The sequence below is a fragment of the Trachemys scripta genome, chromosome 9 (genome assembly GCF_013100865.1).
Source record: "Trachemys scripta elegans isolate TJP31775 chromosome 9, CAS_Tse_1.0, whole genome shotgun sequence".
NCBI lineage: Eukaryota > Metazoa > Chordata > Testudines > Emydidae > Trachemys > Trachemys scripta.
The window spans coordinates 77,059,471-77,077,266 of record NC_048306.1 but is presented as its reverse complement, the minus strand read 5'-3'; the positions used below and the strand labels follow the sequence as shown (position 1 = coordinate 77,077,266).

General features: G+C 42.3%; 2 protein-coding genes across 4 annotated transcripts in view; one reads left to right on the top strand and one right to left on the bottom strand.

Moving 5' to 3' along the window:
- Nucleotides 1-13,006, bottom strand: part of EIF2A (eukaryotic translation initiation factor 2A) — a 29,561-nt gene extending 16,555 nt beyond the window's left edge. For 2 of the 3 annotated variants that reach the window (XM_034780780.1, XM_034780782.1), the window contains exon 1: nt 4,390-4,464. In XM_034780780.1, coding sequence (XP_034636671.1) covers nt 4,390-4,423 — 34 coding nt within the window. In that variant the 5' untranslated portion in view covers nt 4,424-4,464. Of the gene's footprint in view, nt 1-1,756; nt 1,876-4,389; nt 4,465-4,879; nt 4,950-12,804 lie in introns of those variants that run through there. The other variant, XM_034780779.1, reaches the window with a different exon arrangement.
- A 78-nt stretch (nt 13,007-13,084) lies between these two features.
- SERP1 (stress associated endoplasmic reticulum protein 1) lies at nt 13,085-16,533 on the top strand. Its single transcript, XM_034780783.1, has 3 exons — nt 13,085-13,396; nt 13,638-13,713; nt 14,972-16,533. Exons 1-3 carry the CDS (start codon nt 13,313-13,315, stop codon nt 15,010-15,012), a joined length of 201 nt encoding a protein of 66 aa, XP_034636674.1. The 5' UTR covers nt 13,085-13,312; the 3' UTR covers nt 15,013-16,533.
- Nucleotides 16,534-17,796: the final 1,263 nt, after the last annotated feature.

Below are 17,796 nucleotides of genomic sequence, written 5' to 3'. Positions count from 1 at the left end.
TTCCTGATTCTTCCTCCTAATTTCCAGTTTCTAAACTATTTTTCCATGGCTTCATTCTGCGGTTCCTTTAGCTTCCTAGGATGCCATGAGCAACATTAACAGTCTCCCCCACCATAGCCTCTACCAGGTTTCCCCACAGAAGATAGCTCATCAATCGTAAAAGAAGAAGATGATTTTTTTTTATATCTAAAATTGTTACCATAGTAGTAAATGATACACTTGAATTGCACTTTACCTGTTAACAGTGCAACTCAAACACTAACCAAATTAATTTTCATATCCAGGCGGTAGCGAGGTGCTGCTATTAAAATACAGTACTACTCTACAGACTAAATAGCCTCTACTTACTAATCAGATCACCTCCCTGTGTGCATTCAGACTCCCATCCATGGACTTGAGTAACTAAAGTAACTTTTCACTCCTGTTAGCCCTGCAGAGCCAATACAGCTGAGAAAAAATGAAGGGGAGCGCACTGCAGCTCACACATCAACAGAACAGATAACTGGGTTCCAGTCAATTAACCACGTTGGCAGAATAGGTGGATAGGTGACACTTAGGGCATAACCTGAAGACTATTTGGGTGCATAAGTGTAATTAAGGAACTAATTTGGATTGCACAATCTTTATGCGCAAAAAAGCATGAATCCAGCATGACTCTCAGAGTTCAGTTTTCCAGACTAGTTTTGGCGGTTAGGTTCCCCCCCAACCATGTCTGATATGGAAATCATTATGGGTCAATAAACATGAACCCTCACAATGCCATTTTTAAAGAGTCCATTTTCAGAGTAGAGTCAGGTTTAAGTGACTTCCCTAAGGCAATACAGGAAGTCAACAGGAAAGCCCAAACTGACTAGAACTCTGAAGTTCCTGGTTTCTCCTCCCTACACTATGAGACAAGGGCACAGGAATAGAGTCACTAACCCTAGGAAAAGTTGGGTTTTTTTTTTTTTTTTTTATAAAAAAGAGCTCAGAAAATCTACCATGTGGGCAAACAACTGAAAGTAAATTTTCCAAGTCCTCTAAGATTTGTTCCCACATGACCACATCCACCCCCATCATCCATCACCTTTGCTTTCACTCATTATCTATAATACACCTATTGACCTGGCTATTCACAACAGTCTTTTAACCTTGACCTTACTGTTCCCTCCCTGTGACTCTCCACAGTTGGGACCCACTCTGATTTGTTCTGCCACCTAGAACCTCACCAAGCCACTCTTTAAACTCCCATGTTAAAGTCTCAGTTTCTCTTTAGCTTATGATGAACTCTTTCCATAAAGTATCTTATTTGCATGGTTATAAGCTGGTTTGAACTGTATTCTAGTATGTCCACACATATTCTGGGAGGCATGGATCAGTGCTCACGTTTTACTCCCAGTCAGTACTTGGCCGGGAAACCTAATGACTCAACCGCGGACCAAATTCAGTGATGAATCCTAGTCATGTGCCACCTGATGCACTTTGCACATACACTAAGATGACACATATTCTCCATGTAGTATTCAGTAACTTTTTTAAAACATAGCATTTGCTCAGTAGATCAGACCACAATTCCAGTGGCCCATACCTGATGCTTCAGTAGGCATCTTTTCTCTTGACCATGCACCTGTACATGGAGGAAACAGTCTTTCCCTCCACGACGTCTATGGCAAATTGTTATACAAATCAAAGCAAATCAAGTAATGGCAAGTCTTCATGTTGAATTGAGTTGGTGCATAATTCTCTCATGTATTTTTACAGATGGTAAAATACTCACTTGTGTAGGCCTGCCACGTTGCCAGGACATTATTCTTTGGCGAGAATTCAAGGCAAACTGCCTTTGGGAGATCAAAAGAGTGCAGTAATTCAGTGCTGGCAACTTTCACAATATTTACTCTGGAACCAAGAGAGGTCATTTCAACAAAGCTTGATTAGCCTGGTTAATCAATAGCCAATGTCATTTCACATATGTTTGGCTGTTCTAGATGTCTTCCACATTTGGCTGATGTAACTAAATGCAGGAGGGTTTTTTCCTTTCGTTAAATGTTGATTAAAACACATTTTAAGACCACATATCCAATCATACCAAAAAGTAAATTAGTAAGTAAAAATCTCAGGTCAAAAACATGTTACATACTTGGTCTGCAAAAAATTACATTCCAGCTAAAAAAAAAAAAAAAAAACTGCCACAAAAAGCCTCTTACCTATGTTTCTGTAACGTTAAAGTTGAGTTACAGATAGACAATAGCAAGGAAGAATAGAGTTAAATCTGTAAGATACTGCATTTAATTTTTTTTGTCCCGAGAATATGTACATCACAGTAAAAAAATAACTATAACAAGGTGAGATAACAGCCCTGACACCGTACGTTTGTGGAAACTAAAGGTTGATGGTGACCTGTGTCATAACTATAAAGGGAAGGGTAACAGCCCTCCTGTGTACAATATTATAAAATCCCTCCTGGCCAGAGACTCCAAAATCCTTTTACCTGTAAAGGGTTAAGAAGCTCAGGTAACCTGGCTGACATCTGACCCAAAGGACCAATAAAGGGACAAGATACTTTCAAATCTTGGTGGGGGGGAGGCTTTTGTTTGTGCTCTTTGTTTTGGGGGTTGTTCGCTCTTGGGACTGAGAGGGACCAGACATCAATCCAGGCTCTCCAAATCTTTCTGAACAAGTCTCTCATATTTCAAACTTGTAAGTAAACAGCCAGGCAAGGCGTGTTAGTTTTTATCTTTGTTTTCTCAACTTGTAAATGTACCTTTTTGCTAGAGTGTTTATCTCTGTTTGCTGTAACTTTGAACCTAAGGCTAGAGGGGATTTCTGTGGGCTCTTTAAGTTTGATTACCCTGTAAAGTTATTTTCCCTCCTGATTTTACAGAGATGATTTTTACCTTTTTCTTTAATTAAAAGCCTTCTTTTTAAGAACCTGATTGATTTTTCCTTGTTTTTAGATCCAAGGGGGTTGGATCTTGATCCACCAGGAGTTGGTGGGAGAAAGGAGGGGGATGGTTAATTTCTCCTTGTTTTAAGATCCAAGGGGTTTGGATCTGTATTCACCAGGGAATTGGTGAAGAATCTCTCAAGGCTACCCAGGGAAGGGAATTAGCATTTGGGAGTGGTGGCAGCGGACCAGATCTAAGCTGGTAGTTAAGCTTAGAAGTTTTCATGCAGGCCCCCACATTTGTACCCTAAAGTTCAGAGTGGGGAAGCAGCCTTGACAACCTGCATCATGTGGAATCCAAAGAACAATATACAAATAGAATCACACCCTATCCAACCCACTGCTAGACTCCAGTGACTGGAGTAGGACCTTGCTCCCACAGGTTACATTAACTGCCCCCTTCCCAGTGACAGGACCTTTCCAGCTGTCTGAAACAAAATTCATAGCACAGTGGTGAAAAACTTCAAAATTTTGAGGAACAAAACTGAGCAGAGAACAAAACATTCATTAGCATTAACAGACATTTTGTATTCTCCACTAGCCAGGTAATGAGTAAACAGAGCATTAAGAATCTTAAAACCTCAAAACAGGTTCTTATCTCCTCTTTCCAATCACTATCAATAGACCATTATTGCAGAATGGAATGTTTTTGAGGCATGATTCTTCATAGGAGGGCCTAAATCTGTATAGTCTATAAATAAGGGAGCCTGATTCTGTAAGGAGCTCAGAATCCTTATTTACCACTGATTTCACTGGGAACTTAGGGAATTCAGTACCTAACAGCATCTGGCCTAAAGTGCCAACTTCTTTTTAAACTACCTTGTATTGTACTGAAAATTCCACATTTGGTGGACAATCAAGTAGTTCCAAGCATTCTGAGCACCCAGAATATTTTCAAAATAGTAAGACCATATACAATTATTTCCTTCTCTTGTTTTTAAAGAATTTAGCCTAGAAATCATGCTGCAACCCTATTATGTTGAAGGTCCTGGGATGAGTCCCAGAACTGGGAATTGGATATTTTTTTAACTGGGCAATGTGAACAGAAACGATATCACCCCCTAATAAAAGGGCATCCAGATTCCATGGTGCCCTATACATGTATGAAATCAATAATAAATAATTCATATACTAATTTAAAACAAAACCTACCACTACAACTGGAGTACAAAAAGTGCCTTTATAGTGTTTTCATTTATACCATTTATGCACATTCTACAATACACCTCTACCCCGATATAACACGAATTTGGATATAACGCGGTAAAGCAGTGCTCCGGGGGGGCGGGGCTGCGCACGCCGGCAGATCAAAGCAAGTTTGATATAACACAGTTTCACCTATAACGCAGTAAGATTTTTTGGCTCCCGAGGACAACGTTATATCAGGGTAGAGGTGTGTATATGTATATATCCAGATCTCATAATATCAATTAAAGGAAATCATTCATAATAAAAGAAGCACTGACTTTTCTCCATTGCACCATGCAAAGAGAGTACCATCCTTACTGAAAGCAAAAACTTTGCAGTTTTTCCCGAAGTCCCTAAAAAAACATAACAAATACACATGAACAGTCAAATATATCACACAAAAGAGGTTTCTCATAAAACAAGATGAAAAGCAATGTTACAACCAGTTTCCACGATGCTCATAGAAATTACTGGGGAGTATTTATGTTATAATTGAGATAACAGAATCTGTCTGTGTAATTATACTTACATGCTCTGGTGGGGCAATAGTCAACTACCAAATACAAATATTATTGGGGTGTATACAAATGTAAAGCCCTCAAATACACCAATTTTCTAAGTTATTAACTTAGATTAAAATTAATTCATTATCAGATATTGGCACTCACTTTATGATTTTTTATTCCAAATGAAAACTAGATGTATATTAAATATTTAGAAAAACTGTTTTATTTTCTGCAGAAGATGCAATATTTAGAACAAAAGTACCTTTGCAATGTTGTATTCTCAGTAAAACTAGGTGGTCCAGTCACCATGTAGAATCCTTCAGATCCTCGCACTAGAAAAGAAAAAAGTTAAATAAACTATTGTTCACTTTAAATTGGAAAAAGGTCTGGAGCTAGCTAACTTATCAATGTTGAGGCTGATATTCCCTTTTTTATGGATCTTAGAGTAGCAGCCAAAATGAGGATTATATTGGAAACTTAATATTGTAAAACTATTCTATGTCAAATGGTTTTCTTTTGATTATATAACAAAGCTTGACAACAAAATCTATTTGCTTATTGTAGCGGGGTGGCTACCCGCTCCAGCCCTGACAGGGTTAAAACTAGCCCAGGGAAAGGGCTGGAGGGCTGGGAGAACAGCCCAGGGTGAGTGGGAAGCAGGCTCAGCAGGGGCCACGCCCCAATCAGGGCCCAGCTGGCCCTATAAAGGCTTGAGCCTGGAGCTCAAGAAGACACTCTCTCTCTGCATTCAGAGAGAGAAGGGCCTGGTTGCAGGGAGCTAGAGACAGGGTACCTGAGTGGAGCAGGGCTGGAGAAAGGCAGAGGAGCTGGGGAGCTCCAGCCTGCGGCCTACCATAAGGCCAACAGGTATTGGGGGTTGCAGAGGGCAGCCCAGGGGTAGGCAAAGGCAGCAGGTCCAAACCCAACCTTGCCAATGATGAGTAGGCTGATATTGCAGTCTGCCCCAGGGCGTGGGGGCTAGACGATGACTGGCAGTAGCCTTATACTGAGGCGAGGTGGGGATAGTGGGTGGAGGTTTCCCAGGGAGGGGAGACGTGAGAGAAAGGGGTTACTGCCAGGGGGCAGCACCTCAGCTAACAGGACACCGGAGTCCAGGGAGGGGGGCCAAGCGGTAGTGGATCACTGGCCTGCAGAAGGCGCTCTGGGCTGAAAATCGAGCTAATTCCCCAAGGACAACCAGCAGGAGGCGCCGCACTTATTAATGAAAAGATCAAGCATGCCAAAAATCTACTTCTGTACAAGAAACAGAACAAAAATGAACTGGAAACTATTCTGATCTACAAGAGAAGGGAAATGTTCTTACATGAGACCTGATCCTTCAAGGGGCTGAGTGCCCTCAACTCCCATCAATCTTCCAGGAAGCACTTAACACTGGGTTCATTATTCTCAATTAACACAAGAGTATCACAATAACATACCTTTATAATGGTATTGAAAATGCTGTCCAAATATTCCACAAAGAGATGATTAAAAGACAAAATACATGAAGGGCATATGCTGAATAAAGATGGTGTCAGCAAAAAAAGTCAGGCTGACATGAGACAAGATTTGGTCCACTGTGAAATCTGAGTTTGAAAACTAAACTCTAAACAAAGCAAATATGAAATAAATATTGGTAGAAAATGGAATATGAATTCTGCAATGTGCTGTCTTGTTGCAGCTATTATAGCCTGTCAATAAAGTTGGACAGACATCCAGATTCATTCCCAAACTATCCATTAGGAAGGACTTTATAGTGAATGGAAAAAAAAAATTCAGATTAGCTGACTTTCCAAAATCATTCCAAATTTGTTACTGAAGTCACAAAACAAATGTAAATGCATAAGCATTAGTTAAATATTGTGTTTTCATAGGATATTAAAGATAGCAGGGGCGGCAGGTTTGTATAATTTTTGCCCAGAATGGGTCTAAGTTCACCCCCCTGCTCACCCCCCTTGTAAGCCAATATATATTTTATTAAATAATGTAAAACGTACTGGAAACAGTAAGCATTTAACAGTTTCCCTTATTGCACAATATCACTATCGTAAGAAAAAATTATTTAAAACACTTGGACTAAGGTAGAGATGGACATAGGAGACGGAAGTGTTGAGAGTCTCTGGGTTAGGCTAAAAGGGGTAAAAAACAAGGGAGATGTCATGCTAGGAGTCTACTACAGGCCACCTAACCAGGTGGAAGAGGTGGATGAGGCTTTTTTTAAGCAACTAACAAAATCATCCAAAGCCCAAGATTTGGTGGTGATGGGGGACTTCAACTATCCGGATATATGTTGGGAAAATAACACAGCGGGGCACAGACTATCCAACAAATTCCTGGACTGCATTGGAGACAACTTTTTATTTCAGAAGGTTGAAAAAGCTACTAGGGGGGAAACTGTTCTAGACTTGATTTTAACAAATAGGGAGGAACTCGTTGAGAATCTGAAAGTAGAAGGCAGCCTGGGTGAAAGTGATCATGAAATCATAGAGTTTGCAATTCTAAGGAAGGGTAGAAGGGAAAACAGCAAAATAGAGACAATGGATTTCAGGAAGGCAGATTTTGGTAAGCTCAGAGAGCTGATAGGTAAGGTCCCATGGGAATCAAGACTGAGGGGAAAAACAACTGAGGAGAGTTGGCAGTTTTTCAAAGGGACACTATTAAGAGCCCAAAAACAAGCTATTCCGCTGGTTAGGAAAGATAGAAAATGTGGCAAAAGACCACCTTGGCTTAACTATGAGATCTTGCATGATCTAAAAAATAAAAAGGAGTCATATAAAAAATGGAAACTGGGACAGATTACAAAGGATGAATATAGGCAAACAACACAGGAATGCAGGGGCAAGATTAGAAAGGCAAAGGCACAAAATGAGCTCAAACTAGCTACGGGAATAAAGGGAAACAAGAAGACTTTTTATCAATACATTAGAAGCAAGAGGAAGACCAAAGACAGGGTAGGCCCACTGCTTAGTGAAGAGGGAGAAACAGTAACAGGAAACTTGGAAATGGCGGAGATGCTTAATGACTTCTTTGTTTCGGTCTTCACCGAGAAGTCTGAAGGAATGCCTAATATAGTGAATGCTAATGGGAAGGGGGTAGGTTTAGCAGATAAAATAAAAAAAGAACAAGTTAAAAATCACTTAGAAAAGTTAGATGCCTGCAAGTCACCAGGGCATGATGAAATGCATCCTAGAATACTCAAGGAGCTAATAGAGGAGGTATCTGAGCCTCTAGCTATTATCTTTGGAAAATCATGGGAGACAGGAGAGATTCCAGAAGAATGGAAAAGGGCAAATATAGTGCCCATCTATAAAAAGGGAAATAAAAACAACCCAGGAAACTACAGACCAGTTAGTCTGCCAGGGAAGATAATGGAGCAAGTAATTAAGGAAATCATCTGCAAACACTTGGAAGGTGGTAAGGTGATAGGGAACAGCCAGCATGGATTTGTGAAGAACAAATCATGTCAAACCAATCTGATAGCTTTCTTTGATAGGATAACGAGCCTTGTGGATAAGGGTGAAGCTGTGGATGTGGTATACCTAGACTTTAGTAAGGCATTTGATACGGTCTCGCATGATATTCTTATCGATAAACTAGGCAAATACAATTTAGATGGGGCTACTATAAGGTGGGTGCATAACTGGCTGGATAACCATACTCAGAGAGTTGTTATTAATGGTTCCCAATCCTGCTGGAAAGGCATAACGAGTGGGGTACCGCAGGGGTCTGTTTTGGGACCGGCGCTGTTCAATATCTTCATCAACGACTTAGATATTGGCATAGAAAGTACGCTTATTAAGTTTGCGGATGATACCAAACTGGGAGGGATTGCAACTGCTTTGGAGGACAGGGTCATAATTCAAAATGATCTGGACAAACTGGAGAAATGGTCTGAGGTAAACAGGATGAAGTTTAACAAAGACAAATGCAAAGTGCTCCACTTAGGAAGGAAAAATCAGTTTCACACATACAGAATGGGAAGAGACTGTCTAGGAAGGAGTACGGCAGAAAGGGATCTAGGGGTTATAGTGGACCACAAGCTAAATATGAGTCAACAGTGTGATGCTGTTGCAAAAAAAGCAAACATGATTCTGGGATGTATTAACAGGTGTGTTGTGAGCAAGACACGAGAAGTCATTCTTCCGCTCTACTCTGCTCTGGTTAGGCCTCAGCTGGAGTATTGTGTCCAGTTCTGGGCACCGCATTTTAAAAAAGATGTGGAGAAATTGGAAAGGGTCCAGAGAAGAGCAACATGAATGATTAAAGGTCTTGAGAACATGACCTATGAAGGAAGGCTGAAAGAATTCAGTTTGGAAAAGAGAAGACTGAGAGGGGACATGATAGCAGTTTTCAGGCATTTAAAAGGGTGTCATAAGGAGGAGGGAGAAAACTTGTTCACCTTAGCCTCTAAGGATAGAACCAGAAGCAATGGGTTTAAACTGCAGCAAGGGAGGTCTAGGTTGGACATTAGGAAAAAGTTCCTAACTGTCAGGGTGGTTAAACACTGGAATAAATTGCCTAGGGAGGTTGTGGAATCTTCATCTCTTGAGATATTTAAGAGTAGGTTAGATAAATGTCTATCAGGGATTGTCTAGATGGTATTTGTTCCTGCCATGCGGGCAGGGGACTGGACTCGATGACCTCTCGAGGTCCCTTCCAGTCCTAGAATCTATGAATCTTAACTAAGAATATCAATGTTATTAATATTCTTTTAAATACGGAAACAACCAAGCACTCTTTGATCAATAACCCTCAAAAGCAAATACTTTCTAAAAATAAAACAAATATAGCCTCTTCTTTTGCAATGATAAAGAATTTGTTGCTGGGATAAAATGAAGCTACAACGCTCCGGCGCCACAAGATTACAAGGGTCAATTAAAAGTCAGAAGCAGCACTCACCTGCTTCAATATATTATATTTTGTTGTGACAAAGTGGGAATGTTATTACTGTTTTCTCTGAATGCTGTATGGGTGCCTCAGTTTCCCCTGCAAGGTGCCAACTGAAGGTGTTGGAGAACAAAGAGATCAGATGGCCTCCTTGCCTGGAAAAGAGACAAAGGCCAGAGGAGAGGCTGGCGGGAGTGTCAGTTTGGAGCTGGCTGGGGAGACGGGGAGAGGCCCAGAACTTGGATCTGGGCTCCCCACCCCCCAAGATGGACCTGACTGAGGGGTCCTGTTTTCTGTACCTACAAGCTCTGTTTTAGACTGTGTTCCTACCATTTACCTGAAGCAGAATTGCAAGGGATATAATTTAGAAAAGAATTTAGATCTATACATTGAAAACTTTTAGTCTAGACTTTGCAAATTACAACTGGACTGGTCTACAATGAACAAGTACTATATAAAATATAAAAAAATATAAAAAGAATAATTAAAACATACAGCACATCCAGACCTCTTCTAACTACATTCCCTTGAAAAGTTATTTTCATCTGTTTAAACATTATTTATCTTTTGCAAATGGTTTGTCCCTTTTCAAGTATAGATTATTTCAGATAATAGACTTTATAGTCTAGCACAGTTTGCAAATTACTACAAGATCAAATCATTGCCTGAGCTATAATGTATAAAAGGTTTATCATGGCCTTCATAAAAATACCTAGAACTACACTGCACTGCAAGCCGTATCTTTGTGAACTTCCAAGTTGAAAATAATAAAAAGAATAGCAATTTTCCTCTTGTGGAGATTGAGAGAGCTAGGACAAATATTACCCCAACTCCTTTTTTAAAAAATTACTATATATTGATGATAATAATTGAATGTATTCTGAGGAAAAAATAAGAATGTTACTTAATTTTTTAATTTTAAAGGTTAAAGATTAATCAAAAAGCAAAGATATTGCCTTAGTATATTCACATGAGTTGGCTACAACAGAATGAACAAAAATGACAAGTTTTGTGTTGCTTTTTAATAGGTATCAAAACAAAATTGACTATAGGTTATCTGATAAGAGGTCCAATCCTTCTAGCTCTCCATCCACCAAACCTCACTGATTTCAGTGGGAGGTCCACATGCAGATGGGTCTGAAAAAAATATACACAGTAATCTCTCTCAAAAGTTCGGAATAAAAAATACTTTGTCTATGTCAGGTTCTCTCATCAAATTCTAACATAAAAAGTCAAACCTGACCCTGTTCTAAAGGGGAAATTGATAGGAACAAAAGGAACCCTAATACATAATGTTATGAGTCCTTTACTAGATGGATTTTGTAGAATTGTCAATAATAATGAAGTCAGAAGGGGAGCCATATAATGATCTCCTACCTCTGTGCAGCCAGTGGCCTGTGCTCCCCAATGCCATGCTGGAGCCTCCACTTTTATTTGACAACATCTGCAGAATTTTAAAATATTGTGCCATAATTTTTTATTTTTTTGCACAGAATGCCCTCGGGAGTAGATATTCAAAAAGTGATTCACAAGCCCCACACACATTACTATGCACCAATGTACATTATCAATTTGCACAATCCACTTCCTTGACCTTACTCTCAGAAAGAGTGAAGCACCTGTGATAGGAGTGCTCCCTGTGCAACTTGACAGTGTAGAGACCACAGGCAGTAGTGAACAGTGCAAGAGACAGAGCTGACAAGGGGGAAGAAAAATTTGAACAGTTGAAATCCCCATTATATCCAAGCAGCCAAGAGCAAGAAGAGACTCCTCACTTCCAGAGGTGAGGAACAGAAGGAAAAACGCATTCCCTCCTTTCCAGTTAGCCTGGAGAGGTGGAAAAGAGAAAGACAGAAGATACGGTATTGAATGGAGTCTGAGCATACCACAAAATGCAGTAAAGTCAGTACTTACATGAGGCACATTTTATTTAACCATTTCAAAACACTTTACAAACAATAAATGTAGACTCTCTGCATCTCAACGAGTTAGGGAAAAGAGGCTCTGGCCCCGGCGTATCCAGCCCGGCTCGGGCCCTGGGGCACCGGCCCTAGTTCTGGCCAAGCGCGCCAGCCCCGGCCAAGCACCCCCAGCCCTAGCGATTCCAGCTCGGCTCGGGCCCCGGCTGATCCGGTGGCCGAGTACCCCCAGACCCGGTCCCAGCGTCCCCAGCCCAGCGGCTTGGCCCCAGCAGCTCCGGCTCCAGCCCGGACCCAAGGCCCAAGACCCCTCCCTATTTTCCCAGACATGTCCGGCTTTTTAGCAATTCCCCCCAGACAGGGATTTGAGGACCAAAAAGCCGGACATGTCTGGGAAAATCCAGATGTATGGTAACCCTAGAGTAGTCCACTCCACCAGCATAATCTCAGTTTTAGCAGAGAATGAAATGCAGATACAGAGCTGGCTGTCATCCCAATACTGGAGACACCACAACACATACCTCCTTACTATTTCCCCTAGCAGCCTCACATATATATTGAAAATGAGGGCAACACCCTGGAATGCTCTAGCACGCCATACATGAAGGCCTGGAGACAGATAATGAATCACCCAGTATTACGCTCTGTATCCTATCAAAAAGAATTGAAAGGAATTTAGCTATTTCAGAACTCCATACACTCCAACTAATAATTACAGCCACATTCGCAATACCACTCAAAGTAAATAGTATCAAAAGCAATCCCAGATCTAACAACGTAACATGGGCAAACTCCAGGTCTATGTAATGTTGAATACTGATGTAGCGGCACCAAGTTAACAATGTCACAGCCCCTCAAACAGCAAAACTGCTCAGACGCATCACCACACGCCAACGGCACGTGTCACGCTGAACCCAAGACGCTGCCTTGCCACGCGACCGCGGGGTGGGGTCTCCCTGGCAGGGCAGCTTGCAGTGACACGGCCCCCCTCCCTGTGTACTGAGGTGCCAGGCTGAAATGGAGCGGGACGCTCCACAGGGCACAAGGCAGAGACTCAACAGCACCAAACGCAAACTGGCCATCGCAGCCCACGCTGGGGAAGCGGGCAGGGACACGAGGTTGGGGAGGGGGCAATGGCAACCAACGAAGCGAGGCCTGGGGGAGGGAAGGGACCGGGAAGCAGGGGCAGGGCGGCAGGGAGACGATAGCCTGGTTGGGGAGCGTGACGGTGACAGTGCAGAGTGGGAACAGGGCGGCGGGGCAGGGTTTAGCAGCGCAGCTTGACCGGGAAGTTCCCCGCAAGGGGAGCGGAGCAGATGCTGCTCCTCCGAGCGACACCTGCCCCCATACCGCTGACCTTAGCAATTGGCACAGAACCCACCTGCCAAAAGCGGCGTGGAAGGCGCCATGTTGGGTCGGACGCAGAACTTCTATTTCCGGGTCAGAAGTCACCAGCACAGACTCTAGAAAACACACGTCGCCCAGGTCCCCGATAGCGGGAACCGCCTCCTTGGCTACGTGGGCTTCTGTGGTCATGTGCTTCGAGGAAGCACGACTTCCTGCCTCAGATGGCCCCCCTCGTTACCGTTGACCCGGAAGTAGTGGGGTAGAGCGAGCGGGTTGGAGGATCTGTGAGAGCGGAGACGTTTTCCCTTCCGGGTGGCCACCGCCCCCCTTCCTCCCCGCGTTGCGTGTTTCCGCTGGGCGGGGCGTGAGCTCGGTGCTTACGCTGGCAGCGGTGTGGGAGAAGCGGGCGGCGTTGAGTGCCTGAGACCCCCCAGCCCGGCACAGACTCGGCGGTTGAGTAGCGAGGCCGGGACCGTCGTTTCCCTCAAGTCCACAGAGCAGCGGGGAGGAGCGGCCCGGGGCCCCGGCGGCGCGGGGGGAAGATGGTGGCGAAACAGCGGATCCGGATGGCGAACGAGAAGCACAGCAAGAACATCACCCAGCGGGGCAACGTCGCCAAGACCTCGGTACGGGCGGAGGAAGGGGCGGGGGACCCTGGCCGTGCTCCGGCACACGGGGGCTGGGAGCGGGGAGCAGGACCCTGTAGGCGAACCGCTTTGTTCCCTCTGGGTTCTGGTGGGGAGCTGGCAGGGCGTGGGGGGCTGTGGGGACGGAGCATGTGGGTCAGTGCGAGCCCTCAGAGCCAGGGGGGTTGGCTTGGCTGGAGGGGAGTTGGCCCTGATGCTGCTGCTGCTGCTCTCCCTGCAGAGAAACGCCCCCGAGGAGAAGGCATCCGTGGGGCCCTGGTTGTTGGCGCTGTTCATCTTTGTGGTTTGTGGCTCAGGTAAGTGTTGCACAGGGGTGACCTCATGCTGTGCTCCCTCCATACTCGAGAGGGAGGCCAGGCCTTTCCCTGCCTGTGAGCAGCGGGGCCAGAGTCCTCTTGGAACGAGCCCCCCTGTGGCTGTGCCTTCTGGTCGCTGGAGAAAGCCCCGCAGGTGTCTGACCTTTCTTGGGGCAAGCCTGGAAGGAGATACTGATTAGTGTGCAGGTGAGATGGGTGTCCCAGCTGGTGTCACTCCTCACTGTCACTGACTGGCAGGAGTTAAAGAGGAAACTAATTTAAATGACTAATCTTGAAAGATGCAAAAAGCCACACGTAGACTTACAGATCTGTGTAGTTACTGATCTTAACAAACACAGTGGTAATCGAGAAATGACTCGACAATATAAATGAGAAAGCTATAAAAATATTTAAGACAACCTAGCATCAGCAAGTTAGATGTGTATCTGCTAGTCATATTAACTTTAGTGAGTACCTGTACGCTGTGATTGGGAATATCTTGTTGGTTGTCCACCTGTTTTGAGCTTATCAACCTTAACCTTGCTTAAGATATGGCATTTAGCCATGCAACTTGTATTATATAACAGACTCTAAAGGACCCCACTATCAAGTTACAAATCACTTAAAGTAGGGTTTTTACACTTCTGTACTTTTGCTTTAGCACTATACTTACAGCAGTGGTTCTCAAACTTTTGTACTGGTGACCCCTTTCACATAGCAAGCCTCTTAGTGTGACCCTCCCTTATCAATTAAAAAAACTTTATCTATTTAACACCATTATAAATGCTGGAGCCAAAGAGGGAGTTGGGGTGGAGGCTGACAGCTCGCAACCCCCCCCCCCCATGTAATAACCTCGCAACCCCTTGAGGGGTCCCACCCCCCAATTTGAGAACCCCTGACTTACTGGGTAAAGCAGAGTAACCAATCTTTAGTGCCTACTGTTGGTTCCTAGTAATATATCTATGATGATTCACTTTTTAGAGTAACTTCTCTTTTCACATTGTACATTGGACAACATTTTGTTTCTTCTTTGATCAGTCTCCTTTGCTGGAAAGATCCATATAAATATCAATAGGGGGCCTTAATTTTTAAGCCATTAAGAATACAAAGGATATACCCTTTAAAGGGTCATTTAAGAAAACAACTTGTGTGCCTTCATGAATGTGTGCGATTGATGTATGTGATTCTTCCGAGTATTAGCAATGATTTGTTTGACTTGTCTCGTAAGCATCACTTGTATTCATCTTTTCTTTTGCAGCTATCTTCCAAATTATTCAGAGTATCAGGATGGGAATGTGAAGGAGCTGACCTTAAACAAGTTGTTTTCATCTTCCTGTGAATTACAATGAACTGTCATTCCCAATGTTTGATACCCCGGTCTAAAAACTTAATTCATGATACTGTCCTGCTCCAGAACGACTTTCCATGTTGGCCATATGTCATTCCAGGTTCCTTCACAAGTCATTCCAAGTTTTCTAGTCAATACCACAGTGCCTTGAAAAGCACCCCATGTATAAAGCAATAAAATTCTATTGTTGATCTACAATCGTGGACCTACTTATTTAGTGAAGAATAAATTTTGTTTTTTTGTGTAGATATGTTAAGCTGTATGCAGCGTAGATACGTAGGAACTACTACATCTGTGTAAACACCGGTCTTGAGATCTGTTAACCCTATGTATAAATGGAAGTGGTTTTATTTAAAATTGAGATGCAGGGATTCTTTTAGTGGCTGTACTCTGAATTTAAAGCACACTCGATGAAGCTGAGTGGGCTTTGCTGCATTACATTGCTTATTTAAATGAAATATCATGTGTAGTTGTAGCCTAGTTTTACTATAGCATGTGGCAATGCATTGACGCTCAAATACTTATAATGGTGAAACACCTTATTCTATGCCCCTTGCAAGACTATCCTCATAAAAAAAGTATTAATGTAAAATCAGTAGGTTTTACATGATCAGGCTGACGAAACATGACAAGGCAACAACTGCTTTGGGAATGCTTTAGTACTAACAAGTTAAGGCATAGCAGCTATGATAAATGCTGCTGCTAAGACTCTCAGTGTTAAACTTTTGTTGGCAGCAGAGTTTATAACTTGGCTGTAAATATTTCTTGAACCACTTTCAATTAATGATACTATATGGTTATATTTTTATGCATGTACTTAACCATCATACACATGCCATTTAAATGCACACACAATACCTCCAAAGAGAAGTAACATGTTTTCATGTGAACCAAACTACTGGGTCCAAACCTGCCTTTGTCTCTAGCACTTAAATATTTCCCCGTCAAATATCCCGGCGGCATTCAAATAACCCTACAAATCTGATTTGACTTCCTTGTGTATAAGACTGAAATTATCTTGGTGATGTAATATATCACACCTCGTTTATTGCAGAAGTCTCTCAAAAGCATAGGCTGTCAAACTACCTGTTGTAATAGTTAAGTCTAACTTAAAGGTGGAGTCAGTCTTCCATTGTGCACTTTTGGTAAAATAAAGGTCTGTTTTTCCAGCATGTTTTTTGGGTAGAGGAAGGGGGTATTACTCTAATTTGGTTGCATTAAGAATTAACTAAAAAAATAAGCTATGCTTCTTTTATAGGGATGTGTTGCTAACCACCTAGTGGCAGATCCTCACCTGCTTATATCCACTTGAAATTAGTGGGCTTGTGACAGTTTATATAGCTGAGGATCTGCCCCATAGTTTAGCCAGACAAGTTATGTTCTCTGTCCTTGGAAATTGGTATAATTTGTAAATGAAAAAGTTTGTGTACAATTGCAGTACTATTTTAAATAAATTACTTTTAAAATGTGAATTGTCTCCCTTTTAAACTTGTAGGTACTGACCATTCCAAACTAAATCTTCTGGTTTAATGGGAAAATTAGCTCCTAATTTTTTTCAGTTATAGTTGTCTATACTAAGAGCTTTGACTAAGTGAACTTCTAAATGGGTGTACAGATGACTAACGTAGCACTAGTAAAAACAAAATAGGCAATACCTTTCTATGGTATCACTTAGAATGAATTTAAATATCAATTTTGCTGCATTTTATGTTGAATAGTAGTTTATGCAAGCTTGATTAAATGAGATGTTAAGTTTGTTTCAGTCCAGTGTGAATAATTTTTTTTATACTCTGCTGTTTAGCAGCTGAGTTGGCTGCCTCCAGCATGGTATAACAATCACCATGACAGAGCTGAGAGAAAACATGGAGTAATTGCTTATTTTTAGTCAGATGTGGATAATAATTCTGATGTTACTCAGCCTTATGTGGCTGTAGTGAGAGCCACATAGCTTGAATGAGAGAAAAGTGAGTTTCTAGCTTTGAGTATCACAAATTTACTTAACACGTTATTACACTTGGAAAATGGTAGTGTCTAATTTCTATAAGGCTAAGTATTCTAGTTTTTCTTTAATCAAATGGCTGGAAACTATAGTCAGATTCATTCCCTACTAATACCTAGTTTTGGCTGTACAGTTGCTAATGTGAAGTTGTTACAGCAACAATTTGGTCATTAACCCAGAAAGGCCATTGCTATGACACTTAGGCCTGGGCTACACTAGGGGAGGAGGGGGTCGAACTAAGATACACAGCTTCAGCTATGCTATTCACATAGCTGAAGTCAAAGTATCTTAGTTCCACTTACCTGGCAGTCCTCTCGGCGGCGAGTCAACCGCTGCGGCTCCCCCGTTGACTCCGCTTACTCCTCCTGCCAAGGTGGAGTACAGGTGTTGATTTGGGGATTGATTTATCTCATCTAGACAAGACACAATAAATCGATCCCCAATACATCACACTGCCAGCGGGTAGTATAGACGTACCCTCAGAATTAACAAAAAGCACTGTTAAAACTAGTCAGGGTTAGATTTAATAAAGCACTAGAAATTGTACTCCAGGGCCTAATTTTGCATTGGCAGGGGCATGAACTAGCCAACCTAATTCAGGTTCCATTTCACTAAGTATTAAACCTTATGCTTAAATGAGAAACAGGTCTGATAATTAGAAACTTCATTAATAGAGCCACTAACATTACGTATAAGGCTGGCTCCTTAGCTGGTGTGAAATCAATGGTACTACTAT